The sequence below is a fragment of the Petaurus breviceps genome, unplaced genomic scaffold (assembly GCF_028583685.1).
Source record: "Petaurus breviceps papuanus isolate PSGF00001 unplaced genomic scaffold, PetGlider_PUasm1.0 90903, whole genome shotgun sequence".
In the NCBI taxonomy this organism is placed as follows: Eukaryota; Metazoa; Chordata; class Mammalia; order Diprotodontia; family Petauridae; genus Petaurus; species Petaurus breviceps.
In genome coordinates this window covers 17,478,300-17,498,960 of record NW_027187376.1, presented here as the reverse complement: position 1 = coordinate 17,498,960, position 20,661 = coordinate 17,478,300, and the positions used below count along the sequence as shown (strand labels likewise).

At 39.1% G+C, this 20,661-nt stretch overlaps 1 protein-coding gene across 1 annotated transcript; it reads left to right on the top strand.

Annotated features, from left to right (window-relative positions):
• Positions 1-2,871: 2,871 nt before the first annotated feature.
• On the top strand, positions 2,872-15,409 carry CTLA4 (cytotoxic T-lymphocyte associated protein 4). Its single transcript, XM_069075116.1, has 4 exons — positions 2,872-3,071; positions 11,023-11,373; positions 12,141-12,250; positions 14,287-15,409. Exons 1-4 carry the CDS (start codon positions 2,966-2,968, stop codon positions 14,389-14,391), a joined length of 672 nt encoding a protein of 223 aa, XP_068931217.1. The 5' UTR covers positions 2,872-2,965; the 3' UTR covers positions 14,392-15,409.
• Positions 15,410-20,661: the final 5,252 nt, after the last annotated feature.

Sequence of the window (20,661 nt, the reverse complement as noted above, 5' to 3'; positions counted from 1 at the left end):
TTCCTTCCTTCCTTCCTTCCTTCCTTCCTTCCTTCCTTCCTTCCTTCTTTTGTTTTCTACTCTATTATGGGTCTATCACTCTTTAATTCCCAAATCCTTTCTAAACCTATTTGTGTTTTCCGTCTGTACCATTTCTTCTTTAATAAATCCACAAAATTATTTAGGAATATTAAAGCTTTTTTGTTGTTGTTCCAAATGATATCTTTCCAAGTCTAAGCAGTGTCCCTTTGTTCTTATGTGATATAGAGCTGGAAAGAACCTTTTTCAATCCAACTTTCTCATTTTACAGATCAGAAAACTAAGGCAGAGAGAGAAAGAGGTTAAGTACTTTGTTTGAAGTAATATAATTAGTGGCAGAGTTCCAGGTTTCCTGACTTGTAATTCAGGGATCTTTCCACTAAAGCAATCAAGAAATGACTATTTAAAGAAAAAAATATGTTTCTACTCTCTCTTTAATGCTTCTAGCACTTTTATTTTAAAGCCTTTTAAAAAATTCAATTTTTTAGTCATTTTGCATACTGACCTTATATTATCCTATGCTCTGGCACTATCCCTTCTTTTCATCTTGTCATGATGAAATAATATAAAATGTTATATATTATAATTATTAATTATAAATATCATAAAATAAAGCAAATAAAATATATTGCATCCACAGTTTTTTGGAATAAAGGAATTTGCTTCATCATCATACTCTTGGTTGACAGGGCTTCATCATTTGTGGTAAACAAATAGTTTTGCTGGTAGACCATGTTTGTTTTAAGAGTATACAAAGAGACCCTTGACCAAGAGAAGTGTCTACCAACCAAATGTGAAAAATTCAGACAGAGGCAGCTTAGTACTATAGACAGATTGTTGACTATTGAATGAAAAGGGGGTCAAATCCCAGTTCTGTTGCTTATTAGACTTACCTTCTATAAATCTTTTTTTTTTTTTAAAGCAATCGGGGTTAAGTAACTTGCTCAAGGTTACATGGCCAGGTGTTTCTGGGTGGGTGCTAAGTGTCTGAGCCCGGATTCGATCCCCAGGTCATTCCGACACTGGAGCTGGTGCTCTTACTGGCTGTGCTACCTGGCCGCCCCACCTTCTATGAATTTTAACATCTCATCTATAAAAAGAAGGGATTGGACTAGAGGATCATTCCAACTCTAAATCTATCATCCTATGGTAGTAGACTTGACAATGATACACACACACACATATGTGCACGTGCACACACACACAATCTGGTTATGGTGCACTAGAACAGCAAAAGGAAGCTTGGAAATTACTTTAGCAGATCCAGTTCTTCCAATTAATTGTTTGTATGACCAAATAACATGAACTGACAGGACATAGCCTACATAATAGAAGAAGATAAGACTTAGACCAAATCAGATCCATGATATATCCATTTCAGTCTCTGATAGTGGTAATTGTGATCTCTGGAAGGTCTTGGTTGTCCTCCAAGACAGCATGATGCATGGAAAGAGTGCTGGATTTAGTCAGAGAACTTGGATTCACATCACTAGAAATTACCCTAAATATCCCAAGTTCCCTTCTCTCCTTGTCTTTTTTTCTCCTCCTTTCTCCACTCTTCCCCTCTTTTTCTTTTCGTTTCTCATTTTTTTCTTTCTCCTCCCTCCCTCTTTTTTTCCTTCCTTCCTTCATCCTTCCCTCTCTCCTTTCTTTCCTTCCTCTCTCTCTTCCTCCCTCCCTCCCTTCTTCTCTCCCTTTCTCCCTCTCTCCTTTCTTCCCTTCCTTCCTTCCCTCCTTCCTTCCTTTCTCTTTCCTTCCTTCTTGTTTACTACTCTGTTATGGGTCTATCACTCTTTAATTCCCCAATCCTTTCTAAACCTATTTGTGTTTTCAGCCTGTACCATTTCTTCTTTAATAAATCTACAAAATTAATTAGGAATATTAATGCTTTTTTGTCCCAAATGATTTCTTTACAAGTTTAAGCAGTCCCCTTGTTCTTATATTCTAGGATTTGGTAAGCAACCTGATATTCATCCTACTCATATAGTAATGTCTTTCATAGTGGTGTGAATTTCAGTTATAACCACTACCTCTTTTGGCCTCTAGAATTTGTTTTCCGTTTGAAGAATACAATACTTTTTATCCCAAAGGAGGGTATTTTTTTTTAATGTGGCAGACCTACTACAACCTGGATCATTTCAATTATCTTTTCCTGGACCTTCCCCAGCTTTATTCTTAAGGTAGAGATTTTAGGAATATTTGGGTTAGCTTCTGATTCTAAGAACATCTAGATTCACTACTGAACTCTTGGCATTAGTAGAGGTAAGTCAACTACTTCTCTGGTTAGCCTCGGTAGTAACAATCCATAATATGGAAACAGTACATTAGGAAGCCTTTGCTTACTGAGATTTGCTCTGGAGTGACTGATGCTTCTTTGTGAAGGATCAAGAAGCCCTTAGAAAGAACATGTTATTGGAATGCAAACAACATGCAGAGCTTTTTTCAATAATTTCCCCTTCCCTCCCATTAATTATACAGTTAGATTGAAGGGATGTTCAACCTGAAGCTTTGCTGCTAAAGAGATTTCATACGTAAGAGTAAAGGCTTTTGAATGCCTGAATTGAATCTGGGATTTAGGTGCACTCCAGGAAATTCTCCAAGCCTCCCCCTATTCTTCAGATCCTCAAAGTGAACAAAAGCATCAGTTTCAAAGTGAGTGCATTTTCCATCCATGGATTGGCTTGTTTTGTTCACTTCTATTTTGAGGACTTTGAGGTTACAGTCTACGTAGCAACCGAGCCCACTACTTCCGTTCTCGTAAAACCAAAACAAAAAGTTATCCTTTCAGGTGCCTCCCGGGTGTGCACATGTATATTACATGCATGGGATCAAAGCTACCTATATAAACTCCCAGACTCTGTGTGGGTTCAAACACATTTCAAAGCTTTGGTATCCCAACAAGTTTCATTCTCCTTCCTGACATTCCGAGTCAGGCAACGATCAAGTTATGGTTCTCCTGGGATCCAGGAGACAAATGGGAAAGCCTCACCATCCCAAGACCTGGCCCTGCACAGCGATGCTCTCTCTGCTCTTTATCCCAAGTATCTCCAAAGGTGAGTGCTTTAAAAGACTTAACAGAATACAGATCTCCACTGTTTCTCTTCCAGAGCATGGTTTCACATAGGGGCAGTAGCTAAAAACAAACCTTAGGCCTCCTTGGCAGCTCTGAGAAATTTTCTATTCCAGGCCAAGCAGCTGAAAGAAGTCAGTAGAGAATAGACCGAAACCTATGTATCGAATGCCTAGCTCATTCTTGAATACATCACACATGAATTCTAATTGCTTGTGGATTTATTTATCTGGGAGAGAGAATCCCTGATCAGAATGGGTGGCAGCTTGAGATAGACAGTTTCACATGTTTCTATGTTTATGTTGGAAGAATGTATATTTTTAAAATTCTAGTACTTTTATTCTTTTTTTTTAAGATAAAGATTTTCTAGTGGGAAATGGATATCCTTTATTCATTGAATCATAGCTTTAGATCTGGAAAAAGACCTTAGTGGTTGTGTAGCCAACCCCTGCATTTGCCAGACGAGGAACTGAGGCCCAAGGAGGTTAAATGTTACTCAGGAAGATGTATCTGCATCCTGATCCTCTCATTTAGAGCCAATGCTCTTTTTACCATCTACTGTTTTTGCTACTAACTGCAAATAACTCAGTGTGGTGCGCGGAATACTTATAAGGATGGTCATTATTTGACAATGCTGGGGTTCAATAGGGATGGATTAAACATTTTTTGGTCAAAATATCCACTTAATTAAATTGTGGGATGCTCTCCATCCCAGACCAATGTTACTGTGACTTTTAATCAAATTAAAAATGTTTATTGGGAAATTTATGAAGTGACAATCATGAAAGCAATTTCAAGTCTTGAGCTAAAGTTAGCAAACAAAAATGGTTCATTTGATTGTTGGTATAAGGGATTTCATTACTATTTGATTTTCACTTTGAGTTCAGATACTTATGCTATTCATTTCAGTAAATCTCCCTATTTCATACAGATGAAACCAGGGTTCATTGTGGCATGTAATAGGTCATTTTTCATATTTAAAAGTTGGGTGTTCCCAGGAAGCCTCATACTCAATGCTCATTATGTTTGATAGTTCAGCTAAGATCAACCAATCAAAAACACTAATTAAGCACCTACTGTGTACCCAGGCATAGTGTACATAATAGAAGGAAAAAAGTTATTCTTAGAAACTTGACATGTAGTTTGTCAGAATGGGCAATCCAAATATTTGTTAATTTGATAGGAGAAATGACTATACATTTCTTGAGTCTGTGAGGTATGAGCTGAGATTTTGAGTTATATTAGATATGGCTAAGATTTCTAAAGGAGTCATAGATTCTGATTTCTTCCCATAGGGTACAAAAAGCATAGGCTTTTCCAAAGGCTTGGACACTGGGTATGATGATTAAATATTATTGGGGGGAGGAGAAGATTTCCTTGGGGTGGAGGAGAAGGGAAGTTTGATAGCTGGGAAGCTAAGCAATGGAGTGGCCAAGAGACTCAAGAATACCCAAGCATAGGCCAGGCTAAGAGGTGCAAGACGCCACCTTTTATTTTTTAGATAATAGGAAATGCATGATCCTTTCTTAATGTTAGTCTTGCCTCTGTTATGTACAACCTGATGAAAAGGAGAATCAAGGCATGGAGGGACTTATAAAGGAAGTATTTGTGTTGGGTAGAATATTAATGGTGGTGGCGGTAGCAGTAGTAAAGGGTTAGCCCATAGATCAGGCAATTGGGGAAGCCCACAAGAGCCTGGTGGCAAGGTTGCTTTACTCTACAGAGGAAACGACCTGGCACCCTCTACCCTGTGGCTTTCTTCGTGTAAAAGCTTCCCTTGCTATGATAAGGAATCCCTCCCAGGCAAATGCAGTGGGTAGACAGGAGAGTCACTCTCTAGCTATTATTTCAGGGTTGAATGAACACAGTCGTGTTGCTTCGAGGACCCCAAAACTTTAACGTTCCTGTAGCCTACACATTAAAGTCCAACCCTATTTTCCCTAATCCTAAATGTGCTTTCCCTTCACTCTTCTGGCTTATTCAGTGACCACATCCTCTCTCTAATTTCATCATTCACTCCTAAACTTCTTGGAAAAAGTTGTCTATGCCCATTGATTCCTCTTATTCATTATCCTACTGTCTCTGTAACCTCCTGCAGTCTGTTTCGATCCCCACCATTCCACAAAAAACACCCTCCCAAAGACCACCAGGACTACCTAACAACTAAATTCAGTGGCCTTTTGCTTGACTCTCATCCTAATCAACATTTTCATTGCTTTGGATATGGTTGATCATTTCTTTCTATTGGGCTGGTTTTCTCTCATGGCTCTGGAGATGGTATATTTTCCTGGTTATCTTGCCTCTCTAGCTTCTCTCCTTTGTTTATTTTCCTGGTTCCCTTTTTCTTTCTTACCTTTTAATGTCGGTGTTTTCCAAGGGTCTGCCTATTAGCCTCTTCTCTTTTTTCTCTGCACTCTCTATGTTGGTGATCTCATTCATTCCCATGGCATTCATAATTACTTTTATGAAGATAATTTGTACTAGGATCCTTAAGAAACTGACCTAACTTAAGGCATTGAGATGATGAAAATGAATGAGCTAACATGAGCAAGGAGTATACATTGTCAAAAGAGGGGTAAGGAAGATTACTTGGCTGTCAAGGATGAACTTGTCAAGCATAAGGCAAAGCTACCTGAGGCACATAATAGCAGATACCATTAGCAGATAGGTTCCTAGGGTCTCTCTCTGTTCTTCCAGATTGAGGCTCAGCTCAGGTTCTGATTACAGCATTCAACTCAAGGTGAGGGTCTCTCCAGGTCAGAGAAACAATGATCCTTTTCCTTATGAGTGCTTTTATCCTCAAATGGTAGATACTACATGAGCCCTTCATTTTTTACAACTTTTTTACTACCCCCCTCCCCCGCCTGTCCCCTGGTTTTAACTAGAATTTAATTATAGAATTTAAAAATTTATTCTTACTATATGTGGGGACCTCAGGGTTCTTACTGACATATGGTCATCATGTTTTGGGGGGAGGTGGAGGTTTGCAACAGGGCCTGGCCAAAGCACACCATGAGTCTCAAACTTTATCTCTAGCCCTAAGCTCTTTTCTGAAATCTAGTTCAAGATTCCAACTACTAGCTATTTCTGCCCGAAACTCAGTAATTTCCACCTCAAACTCAAATAATAAAGCTTTTTTTCATCACTCAGAATTGCTCCTTCTGATCTATCTACCTATTTCCCATCTATCTATCTATCTATCTATCTATCTGGGGGGGACCTTGGGGGTTATTGAATCTCATCCCTTCATTTTACAGAAGAGGAAATTGAGACCAAGTGAGAGTGTTCAGTGTCATATGATTAATATGGGTCAGATGCAGGATTTGAACCCAGGTCTTTCTGACTCTGGGTCCAAGTCTCTATTGACTTCACAAAGGTTTCTCTACATTTTCTAATTCTCTCACATTTGAAACTTTGGAATTATCAGAGAGGCAATATATTGTAGTGAGAGAAAATGTGAAATATTGGAAAGAGTTGAACTTTAGGTGAGGAGGAAGTATAATGATTTGAATATCAGTGTGATCATAGATTAGTCTTTTAGATTCTATGAGCCTTGACTTCCTCTTTAATAAAATGAGAATTGTAATATGATTAATTTCTCCCGTGGGCAGCAAGGTGGCATAGTTGATAGAGTTCTGGACCTGGATCAGGAAGATTCGTCTTCCTGAGTTCAAATCAGACCTCAGATACTTATTAACTGTGATGCCCTGGGCAAGTCACTTAACCCAGTTTGCCTCATTTTCTTCATTTGGAAAAGGAAATGGCAAAGTACTCCAGTGTCTTTGTCAAGAAAACCCCAAAATGGGACCACAAAAGAGTTGGATGTGACTCAAACTACTGAATAACACATTATCCAGGGAGAGTCCTTTTTTTTTTCTTTTTGGAGGGGCAATTGGGGTTTTGACTTGCCCAAAGTCACACAGTTAGTTAAGTGTTGTGTCTGAGGCTGGATTTGAAATCAGGTCCTTCTGACTCCAGGGCTTCTATTCACTGTGCCACCTAGCTGTCCCAGCTTTATAAGCCTTAAAGGGTTATATTAATGTGAATCAAATTTTTGTAGTATCACAATTCCTCACATCCAATGAATCTCAAAATCCTTTCAGTTCCATCTCTGTAATATTTCTTGCATTCAACCCTTCCTTCCTGTCATCAAAAATAAGTCGCTTAACCTCCCTGGGCCTCAGTTTCATCTTTAAAATGAAAAGATTGGAATAGATTTTTCCAAAGTCTTCTCCAGCAGTCCTATTCTCATTCCACCAACCCTAAATAATAGAAGGCCCTTTTTATTTGCTACCATCTTGGATTATTATAATATAATTATTATATTATTATATATTTTATTTATTATTACAATATTCTTTCCAATTAGAAAAAAAATTCTTTTTATACAGATTGGATCATGTTATTTTTTCTACTGAAAAGTTATTCCCTATTGCCTACTTAGTAAATTTCAGATTCCTTTGCTTGGTATTCAAGACGTTTAACAAACCGGTACCACCTTACCTTTCCAGCCTCCAAGAACTCTATGCTGCAGCAAAACTGATCCACAATCTATTCCTCTATCGTAATATGTATCCTTCCACCTTGATTCCCTTGTTCATGCTGTACCTTATACCTCAAATGTCTTCCTTTTCCCTCTTTGTCTGTTGTACCTCTCCTTTAAAGTTATGCTTAAATGCTACTTCCTCCAGAAGACCATTCCAGATTCTTCCCTTCCCTTCCCTTCCTTTCCTCCATCCAAGTAAAAAATGACCTTTTTTCCTCTCCTCACACATACCCCTTCATTTTGCAACTCTCCAATGAAACTATCATATAATGTATATTAGAATGATCTGCGTTTTATCACTCGCTACATTTAAAAGATCTCTGATGTCAGCATACATCTTATCTAAAGTTTTTCTGTCCAGCAGGCCTAATATAGATGCTTAATAAATGCTTAACTAATGAATAAATTAATAAATAAATGAAAATTTCCTTTTCTAACTTTCAAGCTTCTCCATGATCTGATCTTTTCTGGTGTTAACTCTCATTATTCACCTTTATAAACCTGGACTATTTACTATCCTCCAGACAGGTCACGTCATATATTTTTGATATGATTTCTACTTGTCGAAATTATACTTAACCTTCCAGCTGAAAATGTAACCCACTCCTGTGAAGTAAAAAAATTAACCCAGAACATAGCAACTTATAATTTAAGCAAGGTATATAGTTTTATGGTTTATGGCCATAAGGAAATGAACTATTCAGCAGACACAGGAATATTATGGAGAAGTTTCTCAACCAACTGCATGAGGCAACAATATTTTTCAATTAAAATATTTTTTATATTTCCATAATATAATATTGCAAAAGAAATCACAAGCAAAACAAGATAATAAAAATAAAGAAAGTAAAAAGAAGTATGCTTCAATCTGCATTGAGAGTTCATCAGTTCTCTTGCTGGAGGTGGTCAGCATTTTTCATCATGGGTTTTTAAAAATTTTGTTGGATCATTGTCTTCATCAGGGTAACTGAGTCTTTCACAGTTGATCATTCTTACAATGTTGCTGTTACTGTGTACAATGTTTTTCTGTTTCTGTTCACTTCTCTTTGCATCAGTTCATATAAGTCTTCCCAGGTTTTTCCTGAAATTATCTTGCTTGTCATTTCTTGTGTTATGGTATTACATCACAATCATATGCCACACCTTCCACAACTTGTTAAACCATTCCCCAATTTATGAGTACACCCTCAATTTCCAATAATTTGAGTCAACAATTTTGTACTCATTGAAGGGAAAAATAAAATAAAAGTCTTACACAAGATGAATGGGAATATATAAAATAGTCAAGATAATGGAGTGATCACTGAGACTTAACAACTGTGAGAAACCAGATTGTTTGGGATGATCAGAGAAAGAGGCAAAAAAATAATGAATTATTGGTTATTGTATGCAATACAGGTGCTTCCATTGTTCTATAGAATGCAAGGGTTCCCACTAGAAAACCTATTCCCATGGTCTTTCAGGAGAGAAATTGCTAGCTACCCATTGTCCTTGGCAGCAATGCCAGGCTTCTAGAAGCACAATGTCAGAGTAGATTTAGGATCTATTAGGCCTAGAATCCTGATTCCACACTCCTTCAGCCAGACAAACACTGTTCTCTCTGCTTCAGTAGTATCTTGTGTTTATCTCCCTATTTTCACTTGAATCCTGTTTAACGCTCAGATACATGTTCTGTATCCTTTATTATCACGTAAAATCTTTGAGGGCAGGGATCTTTTCCATCTGTCCGTGCAACCCCTGAAGGCCAAGCTCAGTAACTTGTGTGCAGTAGGTCCACAATAAATGTTTAATGAATTGAATTCAACCACGGGGTCAGACATGTTAGCGCATACACAGTGGATCTGAGTAATTCAAGTCACTTGCCCCTGAACATCTTCCTAAAACATACATTAACGCATCTGAAATTCTGCTAATGGAGATTTATTCTTTGATTCCTTGGAGGAATTATAGGTCTTAAGAGTTTGAGTAAAATGGAAGTAGGGGCTGAAATAATTTGCTTCTATTTAGCACTTTAAAGCAAAGGCTTTTTTGTTCACAACTCTGTTAAGTAGCAGATACAATAATCATTCTTTCCTTTTTACACTTAAAGAAACTGAGACCATATGAATGAAATAAGCTATGCACAGTCACAATTATTTGTTTTAGAGTTAGGGAAGGTAGTAACCGGCATAGGTAAATATGGTTATGTCTCAGGGTGCTGACATGAGAGGTCAGCCAACTTTTTCCCTACAAGGACACATTTCCTCTCCATAATAACCATTATTCCCATACCTTACTTTGTATTCTTCTGCTTGCCTATTTTACCATCAATCAGTCAGTCAGTCAGTTAGCAAATAAGCTCTTATTAATCACCTGCTTGTGCCAGGCACTGGGCGATACAAAGACAAAAAGAGTAGAGTCCTGTCCTTAAGGAGCCAGTAATCTATCAGGAGATTCAACATTTAAATATATAAGCACATATATGTATATCTTTCTCTATACACACATATATACATATGTGCATGCATATACACACATATGTAAACATATACAAAATTTGGGGGGAAGACACATTAGTAAATAGGAGGACCAAGAGAGATGGCCATGTCAGAGGTAGCTTTTTGTTTTTTTAAAAGCAATCAGGGTTAAGTAACTTGTTCAAGTTTACACGGCCAGTTATTTCTGGGTGTGGTGCTGAGTATCTGAGCCCGGATTTGAGCCCAGGTCATCCCTACCCTGGGAACGGTGCTCTTACTTGCTGTGCCACCTGGCTGCCCCCAGAGGTAGATTTTGAGCTAAGCTTTGAAGGAAACCATGGATTCTAAGAGGTAGAGATGAGAAGGGAGGACATTCCAGGCATGTAAGAGAGGAAAGGCATAAAAATAATGGAATTCAATGGAGATGGAGTTCTGTGTATTTGTGTACAAAGCATGCCTCGAAGCAAACATCTCCCAGGGCCATTACCTCCAAGGGATCCATTTCTATGGCAATACCTACACTAAGTCCCCACAAAAGGAGTGAGGCCAAACAGTTCCCTCTCCTTGGGTCATGGTCTTCTTTGGCACCATCCTTCCTCTCTTGATCAACTCTTTTTGTTCCAGGTGAAAAAAATTCCCTAGGCATGACTCTGGAACTAGGACTCACATCTAAGTCTTCTTAATTCCACAATTTGTCTTCAGGAATTCAGATACTGTGCAAGTACTTATTAACAGCTAACAATTTAGCACTTTAGTAAGAAGCAGTGAACAGTAAGATCTTAGAGGCACAGAGATAGGCTAGGCTAAGATAGTGGGATGGAATATTTAGGTTGGGACAGAAGATCTAAAAACCTACTTCACAATTTTGCATTGACTCTTCCCTAATTAGTTGCTAAGTCATAAAATATATTTTTTTATTTCTTTAATGTTAGGAGTGCATGTGACTCAACCAGCAGTGGTCCTGGCCAACAGCAGAGGTATTGCAAGTTTCATGTGTAACTATGAGTTGACAAATAAAACCAAAGAGATCCGAGTGGGTCTTCTTCGACAGGTGGACAACCAGATGATTGAAGTCTGTGCCTCAACATACCTGGTACAGAATCAACCAGTGTTCATGGATGACATGCTTGAGTGCACGGGAAATGCCAGTGGAAATAAATTAACACTCACCCTCACAGGACTGAAGGCCTCAGACAGTGGACTATACATCTGCAAAGTGGAGCTCATGTATCCTCCCCCCTACTACATGGGTTTGGGCAATGGAACCCAGATATACGTCATTGGTGAGCAGAGCTATTTCACCTGTGTAATAAGCATCAACATAGGAATAAAATGATATGTGTGCTATAGAACTACATTATTTTGCATAATATCTAGAAATGACAAAAATAATTTTGTTCCTGGGTATTAGACTATTATTCATTGTTGAGTTTGGAAGGTTATTTGGGTCTCTTGTTTGTCCTCTTGCAAAGGCAGTCATGTTCCCAGTGGTCCCCAAAGTTAAGATAATGACTGAGAATAAATGGGGCTAAAGAACTCTAACTAAGGCACCTAGAGTAGTGTAAGCCTTATGTTTGGGGTATGACACGCTTGGGAAATCAAGCTTCCAGATTCTCTATATATTATCCAATAATGAAGACACAATTTAAGATTTCTTTTCTATTGAAAAGAATCTATCCATTTTCTTTCTATTGAAGCTTGTCAGTCCTGAAGTAGAAAGAGGTAGGGGCCTTGCCAAAACTTTCTTATCCTAGACTAGTATCTTTAGAGGCCACCCATGAAAATAGTTGGCTTTTTATGTATAGGGAGGCCTCAATCCATATAAAAAGAAGTTTCTTAATGATTTTCTTCTTGGGGCTGGAAGGGAACTTAGAGGTCATCTTGTCTGGTCCTCTCATTCTACAGGTGGAAAGTGAAACAATTTGCCTTGAGTCCCGTAGCTAATGAAGGGTGGAGCAGGGACTAGAGCCTAGGCCTCATGACTTCTAGTCCAGTGATCTTTCCACCATGCCAGCCACATGGAGATTGTATTTCCCCTCCTTTGTTTCAGATCCTGAACCTTGCCCAGACTCTGAAGTCATGCTCTGGATCCTGGCGATAGTGAGCTCTGCATTATTTTTTTACAGTTTCCTCATCACAGCTGTTTCCTTGAATAAAATGGTGAGTATTACCTTGGTCCCTTCCAATCCTGGCCTTCTCGCTGGTCAGATCTCCATTAGCCCAAAGGCCTGATCCTCCGCTCAGCCTTGCATTGAAGATCTTTGAGGCTGAGGAGTCAAAGAGGAAGGGGGAAAGACAGTGACAGAGCCCTGAAAAGAAGAGCGAGAAGTAGCTAGTGTAGGGTTCAGGGATGACTCATTTTAGATCAGTGTGTTCAACACAGCAGTGTTTGTGTGCTTCTGAAGGGTTTCACTTTGACTAACGGCTAGAGGAAGGCCACCTGGCTGCTTCACTTCTCACCTTCATTTAAAATGAACTCGAGCGACTAGTCCTTGAATATTGGGCTGACTTTAGGCAAAGTTGGGGGCAGGGGAAGGGAAAGAAGGAAGAAAGGAAAAAGCATCTATTAAATGCCTTCTCTGTGCCAGGGATTATGCTAAATAATTTGCAATTCTGTTCTCTTTTGATCCTCACAACCTTGGAAGGTAGATGCTGTTATTATCTGTTTTGCAGTTGAGGAAACAGGTTGAGTGACTTGTCCACAGTCATACAGTTAATATGGTCTGAGGCTAGATTTGAACTCAGGTGTTTCTACCTGGGCCCAGAACTCTCTCCACTACACCACCTAGGGGCTGAAGCATTGTGGTAGGTGACCACCTCTCCATGTTTTTGCCCACCTGGCTTTCCTTGTCCTCCACCAAGCTGCAAAGGCCCAATTGTGCATTCCCCCTATGCACTACATGCCCTTAGACTTTCTGTGATTCAATACTCTCTTCCCCTTAAAAAACTTATTATAGTTAGTGACAGGGGGTAGATTTATGTAGGGAGCAGACATCCTTTCTCCTTTAAAATAGGTCTTTGTCACCTCCTTGTGGATTTATGAGGTCTGTCACCTGTTTGCAATGCTATCTAATTAGGAATGAAGTGAAACATAATCTATTCCAAAGGTTCTTGGTATCTATAAAGCTCTGTAGAAAAAATTTTTTTGGGGGGGGATCTATAAACTTGGATTAGGAAAAATGCATCTTTATTATTATTAACGTTTATTTGAAATTTAGCATTTTATTTAGTATTTATTATTAACAAAACTATTATTCTCTGAAGGGGTTTATAGACTTCATCAGACTACTAAAGGAGTCCATGACACACAAAGAGGTTAAGAATAGCCACTCTATTCCAAAGTCGCCTCACCTCAATTTTTGAAAATCATGTACTGTCTTTCTTTAAGACATGCATGGTTCAAGGGACACATCCTTCAGAAGGCCTTTCCTTCCCATCCCCAACTCCTCAACTGCCAGTATTATCCCCTCTAAGGCTAATTTCCAATTACTCCATATTGTCTGATAAGTACTAATTCATGTATATGTTGTCACCCCCATTAGAAAGTAAATTCCTTAAGGGCACCAGCTGTTTTTCCTCCTTCTCTGTAATTCCAGCACTTAACACAATGCTTACCACATGTAAATTCCTGGCTCTTAACAAAAATGCTTGTTGATAGATTTATTAGTGGATTTTGTCTACCTTTCTTGCCATATACTGCTATCACACAGGACCACGGAATGAACTTTAAAAAAAATGAGGTGACATAAATTAAAGATCGATACAGGAAAAGAGAAAAATCACCTAGAGGAGGAAAAGGATTAATTCTGAGAACTGGCTAATACTTGATTGCTTTTCTAATTCAATAGACCTTGACCCATTAAACTCTGTTGCAGACACAAACCAGCTGATAGTCATTGATCTGAGATGAGAAAGCTAGAAGGATTTAGTGCCTCTTTTTTTTTCTGGCCTCTTTAAAGTTTCTTACCACACACCTTGCCCTTCTGTCTTATAGAGAGGGAAGATGGTTCTCATTTTCCAGAGATGGTAGAGGGTTCCTTATCCAACAGTCCCAGTAATATAATCAAGATGAGATCCTTGTTCTAAAATGCATCCACCATGTTTCCTAACCACACCAAGAAAAGTTCTGTGTTGTACAATTGTAACTCATTCTCTCTCTCTCTCTCTCTCTCTCTCTCTCTCTCTCTCTCTCTCAGCTAAAGAAAAGGAGTCTTCTCACTACAGGAGTCTATGTGAAAATGCCCCCAACAGAACCTGAACACGAGAAGCAATTTCAGCCCTACTTCATTCCTATCAACTGAGAAAAAGGAGTGGTGTGTAGAGAGATAGTTTTCCAATTGCAAGAGACCTTGAGATCTTCACTTTCATTGTAACCTGCTTTAAAAACATTTTTTGAAGGAGGGAGGGTAGAGGGTGGGCTTGAATGTGGGAGGATGAAAAAACAAACCTCTAATTAAAACACAGTTGAGTATAGAGCCATAGCTAGGTATTTGGAGAATCAAAACCCCAAGAGCAGGATATGTCAGGGAAGAGAATGTTTCTGACATCTCAAGGAAATATGAGCAAAAAGGATCCTTCCAGGAGCAAAACAAGAATATCTTATAATACAGAATGGTGGACCTAGGTTAGGGCAATGTATTAAGGAGGGAAGAAGAGAACTCCTGTTCAACCTTGTGTTTTCAATGTGCTAAACATGTCTGAACAAAATTATCTTTTCAAGATTATTTGTTTTTTCTCTTTATAAATGTTAATCACAAGATTTTTTTTTAAATGCAGTCAAATGGCTCTGTTTAAGCCAGTGATTTCCTCAATTGTATTTGTTGTATTGATACCAATATGTATCTTTTATAAAGTCTTATAGCATTATGTGCCAGGCAAGGCAAAGGCTAGGGTATGTGCTGATCAGTTACATTCAAACACTATGTGACAGTGTCTTGCCTCCCACTGACTAATTGAGAAGGCTGGTGGACTCTGGCTCATGACACTAATGAGCCAGGAAGGGAAGAAGGTCGTTTCCCAATTAACTCCGAGTCTAAATGAAATAGTAGTTGCTCTCTGGATTCCGACAGAAAGGTAAAGTTGCACTGACATGATAGGACCCAGGACATTGAATGTTGGATCCTGACACTTTATCTGGCTTCACACTTAAGTCAAAGTTAGTGGTCGCTGAGCAAATCCTGACTCAACACAGTACAAGGAAAAGGTTCGTTCTGGAAGTCCTTTCAGGCCCACTTTCAGGATGTCCCAACTCTGTGGGACAGATGACAAACGGTCCACTTAGCAACAAAGCAGGAGGGAATTGGTGTCTGGAAAGGGCACATAATGTTTTTGAAAGTGAACACTGTTTGGGTGTTTTTAAGCTCACTATTTTCCATGAAAATGTAAACAATATGTATAGTATTTTAATTAAATAAAATGCTGTGACTGTTTCCCAGAGCTTGTTTACTTTAAAAAAAAATTCAACATGTTTTGATAACAAAAATAAAGCCAAGAATAAATTAGAAAGAAATAGAAATAAAAAAGAAATAAGGAACACAGTTGGGGCAGCTAGGTGACACAGTGCGTAGAGTGCTAAGCTTGAAGTCAGACAGACTCATCTTCTTGAGTTCAAATCTGGCCTCGGACACTTCCTAGCCCTGTGACCCTGGGCAAGTCACTTAATCCTGGTTGCCTCAGTTTCCTCATCTGTAAAATGAGTTGGAGAAGAAAATAGGAAACCACTCCAGTATCTTTGCCAAGAAAACGCTGAATGGGGTCATGGAGAGTTGGAGACAACACAACAACAACAATAATGAAGTACACGGTTTGCTTCATGTTCCAAATATCTTTTCTCCTGGTATGTTAGACTGCAAGCTTTATCAGGGTAGGAGCCAGGTCTTATCTGATCTTTATATACTTAGTACCTTACTGAGGTGTTATATACATAGTAAATATTTAATGATTTGTGGACATAGTCATTGATCATTTGCATGGATTTTGCCAAGTTTTTTTTTTTTTTATCTATTCCATGGCAGTTCAGAAGAACAGGTGGGTTGCTCAAAAGAGAAGCTTTGGAAGCTGCCAACAGCTTTTAAATGGTTGCAGGCTTAGGAATCTTCTTCAATACCATCTCCCTTAGTTTAACTCAGTGTTTCTTAAACTGTGGACAGCAACCCCATATGAGGTCACGAAAAATTTGGCAACAGTAAAAGGTTTCTGAACATGCGATGACCAAAAATTAATTAAAAACTAAATGAGTAAAGAATCCAAGGTGTTTCTGGCAGCACTTGTCTGTGTTGCATTGTACAACTTTACTGTAGCCTTGGTTCTGAACACAAATCATGGGCACTTTGTACTACACATGCTCTCACACCATGCAGCACCAATGAATGCTGCCTAATCAGAAAAGGGGTCCTGAGTGGAAACCGTTGAAGAAGCCCTGGTTTAACTGCTCCTACTGGATGGCTCACTAATCACCCTCTCTTCTCCACTCTATCCCTCTATGCTTAGAGCTAGGCTGGCCATTCTACAGGCCCCAGCTCCATTTCTTATGATCATTCTAATCTGCTTCTTTGACAACTACAGCCTTCTATTTCTATTTCTGAGGGGCCATGGGGCAGTGTTTTGCAAAAATCTGTTCCCAAGAGCAAGGTATACTTGCTGTTCCCCATTAGTTAGTCAGCAAGCATACCCCAAACCTGGCATTCCAAGCACTCTTGTGATTGCTGGCTAACCCTTTGGGGGCTTCTGCCTTCTTAGTTCCCCTTTGGTCTTTTTCATTCCTTTTCTCTGTATCTCATTGTCTCTTGCTCATTCAATTCCAGGTAATGTTCACTGATACCCAAACAGAAGATCGTGAAATAAGCTCAGCCACCATTAATTAGCTCCATTCCATCCCTGTAAGGTCAACAATCTCTTTATTAAATTCTGTGAGAAATGATTCATTTAGACCCCTACTATATTCCAATCAGTTTGATATGATTTCATAGGGGTAGTGACTATAAGTTTTGTATATTAGGCCCCTAAGCTGTGAACTGCAGATTATAAATTCACTTCTTAATCATAGGAAGCTAACTTTAGTCTCTCCATCCTTGTTTTACCTTGTTATGGTGACCAAGTGCCATGTGGCACAGGTGACTCAGTTACATGGAAAATCCCCCAACTTATTTTTGTCGTGTTGGACCACTTTCTCTTTGTCCAACATGAGCAGGTAACCATCTTAGTCAGTGAAGATGCCCCATGCTGCACCCAACCCAAGACTCCCTTGATGATATACCATTTTTTTGACTGATATATCATTTTTGATTCTCAAAGCAAGATCTGTCAACCAATTGGATTCATATTTTGTGTAGCCCCTCTAGAGTCTTCACGTATCAAACCTTATAAAAATAAAGCCCCAGAAGAAGAGGATATCTCAGATTGTGAGAAAGATCTGAAGTCCATTTCATTGGCGGTATCCATGGACCCTTTCATAAAGTGCCACTGGCTCAGGGCTCTGCCTCAGATGTTTTTCTTGCAGATTGGAAAATTATAATCCCCACATTATCTACTATGTGAAACTTTCTCTTCTCTCAAAAACTTATATTCTAACATGGGAAATAGATTAGACACAGAAAAGTAAATTATGTATTATATATGCATCTCTGCACCATCCCTATTTATCATGGTCAATGGAGTCTGAATGGTCCAAGATTCATCACACCTTCATTTTTATGCTTGAAGTTATTATGAGCCAACAGATCTAACTAGTCTATGGGAAATCCATGTTAACAAGAAGGTAAGTTATATGGCATATATCCTGATCTGAGGGAGCAAAAAGGGGTTTGCTAGAACGAACTCACACTGCTTCATGAAAGCTCATTAGTAACTTTTCATGTTGGAAATCAGCAAAGGAATAAGTAAAGGAAAAGGGAGGGGACAGACCAGTTATAGGACTTGATTTCAACTATTGTTGCACCCTTGGAGCAACTGTCATGTTTATAGATTGGAGACAGAAAAGAGAATGAGAGGGAGTGGTGAGTAGTAAAGGAAAAGGGAGCGGACAGACCAGTTATAGGACTTGATTTCAACTATTGGCCAGGGCACACACTTCTGCTATCTACAGTGTCCCCTGAGCACTGCATTCTCTCTTTGACTCTGTGCATTTGTTTTTTGATCCTAACATTCCCTCCTCCTATGCCTATCAAAATCTTACCCAATCTTCTCCAGGGATGGGGAACCTGTGGCCTCAAGGCCACACGTGGCCCTTTAGGTCCTCAAGTGCAGCCTTTTGACTGAATCTAAACTTCACAGAACAAATCCTGCTAGATCAAAGATTAACTTCTTCCAGTAAGTCCCCCCCCCCCCCGGAAAACCGAAGGCCAGACCGATATTTGTCCATTTATTATCTACAAAACACATTTCATTGTTCTACTGTATTGCTTTCCATTTGTTTCCTCGATGTATTTTTTTCTCTGCCCCATTTAATTTAATTCCCTTGGATGACAGATAGCAATGTAGTAGAAAGAGCCTGGACTTGGATTTAGGCAGACTTGGATTAAAATCCTCTGCCTTTCTGATACTTATTGAATGTTTGGTTATAGACAATTCATTTAACCTCTTTCAGCCTCAGTTTTCCGATCTGTAAAACAGGATAGTAATACATAGAGTACGTATCTCACAAGGTTATTGTGAGGATCAGATTAGATAATGCATATAAAGCAAATCATAGAGTGTTACATAAATAATAGTTAGAATTATTATTAATATTATTGCTATATACTTCTTCAGTATCCCTCACAGACCCCAGCACCCATCTATGCACAGAGAAGGATTTTAATGATCATTTGTTAGCTTGATTTGAATTATTATGGCACTTGTGATAATTAGTCTGTTTTGAGCATAAACCCCTTTACGTGCAGAGCCTTGAAAATATTTGTTCAAAAGGAACTGTTTACCACTGTGCATAATAATAATAAGGCACAGTGATGTAGCCCTTCAGAATAATAATGAGACCATGGGAGCAAATGAGGTTACCAAGGGAAAGAATATATAGAGAAAAGTGTCCAGAACAAAGCCTTAGGGTACATGAATCTCTAGGGGATAGATAATGATCCCATGCAGGAGAATAAGTAGGAGCCATCATACATGAAGATAACAGGAGGAGAATCAGGCAAAAGAAGAATAAAGGAAGCCAAGAGAGGAAATAGGTTTTAAAGCTACAGCAAGGTTAAGAAGGATGAGTATTGGGGGCGGCCAGGTTGCACAGCGAGTGGAGCACCAGCTCCAGTGTCAGGATGACCTGGAGTTTGAATCCCGGGCTCAGACACTTAGCACCCACCCAGAAACACCTGGCTGTGTAACCTTGAGCAAGTTACTTAACCCCAATTGCTTAGGGGTGGCCAGGTGGCTCAGGGAGTAAGAGCACAGGCTCCAGTTTTGGGATGACCTGGAGATTGAATCCTGGGCTGGGACACTCAGCACCACATCCAGAAATAACTGGCTGTGTAACCTTGAACAAGTTACTTAACCCTGATTGCTTAAAAAAAAAAAGAAGGATGGGATTGAGGGAAGGCCATCTGATTTAATTGTTAGGTTATAGGATTATAGATTTATTACTGGAAAGGGCTTTTAGACATGATTTAGTTCAGCTGCCTTGTTTTACAAGGGAGGAAACTGAGGTTCAGGGAAAAAAAAATCCTTGCCCAAAGTCACACAGGAATTGAAGGGAATATCTGGGGCTCAAATTCTGATTTCAGATTCAGTGTGTTTTCCACTTCAATTATTGGTAATCTTGAAGAGGGAAATTTCAGTTGAGTGGTGGGGTCAGAAGCCTCATGTCAAGGGTCTAAGAAGTGAGCAGGTGATGAGACAGCAGGGGCAGTAAGTGTAGAAACTCCTTTTTTTCCTCACAAAAATATTGGTTAAATAAGTTATACATGTCTACAAAGTTTTGTCTTAGAGATACTGTTAATGAACTGGGGTGTTTGGAATTCAGTTATACCAAGAACTTTTTTTTTCATGTAAGGAAAGAGTTCCATGTGTAGAGAAAGGGAGACCATGCATGGTGAGGAGGCTGTCATAGACACTGTATGGCTCAAAGCCAGGCAGTCAAAAATAGACATCTCTAGCTTCTTCTCCCCCTGACCTTCTCAAGGAAAGATTTCATTCTTGCCAGAAGAGGAAGCAGGAGTTTGGAGCTGGAGGCCACCACTCTGCTGTTCTCTGTGAGAAGCAGTAGGGGGTCAGAAGTATATCTGTCTACTCCCTTAAATATTGTTTATTTATGAGATATGATCAGTTTCAAGCTAGCTTTATTTTATTTTTTGAGCTAACTTTTGATAATTGTGTTATTTGAAGGTCGAGGGGACCTCAAGCTCTATATTCCAAGGCTTTATATATCTGATACCAATTCTGCAATAAACGTGCATAGCAAATAGCAAAGAAACCCAAATCATGGCAAAACAAAAATCAGAGGTGTACATAGAAGGTATGTACCACACAATACAGAGTGAAAGAGCTCTTCAATTCAGAGAGAGAGACAGAGAGAGACAGAGAGAGACAAACAGAGAGAGAGAGAGAGAGAGAGAGAGAGAGAGAGAGAGAGAGAGAGA

What these genes read in the sequence shown, in the direction of transcription:
- CTLA4 (XM_069075116.1), top strand. Translation starts at nt 2,966, where the DNA reads ATGGTTCTCCTGGGATCCAGGAGACAAATGGGAAAGCCTCACCATCCC. An exon ending in TATCCCAAGTATCTCCAAAG is followed by an intron (nt 3,072 to 11,022) that starts GTGAGTGCTTTA and finishes CTTTAATGTTAG; the next exon opens with GAGTGCATGTGACTCAACCA. An exon ending in CTGTTTCCTTGAATAAAATG is followed by an intron (nt 12,251 to 14,286) that starts GTGAGTATTACC and finishes TCTCTCTCTCAG; the next exon opens with CTAAAGAAAAGGAGTCTTCT.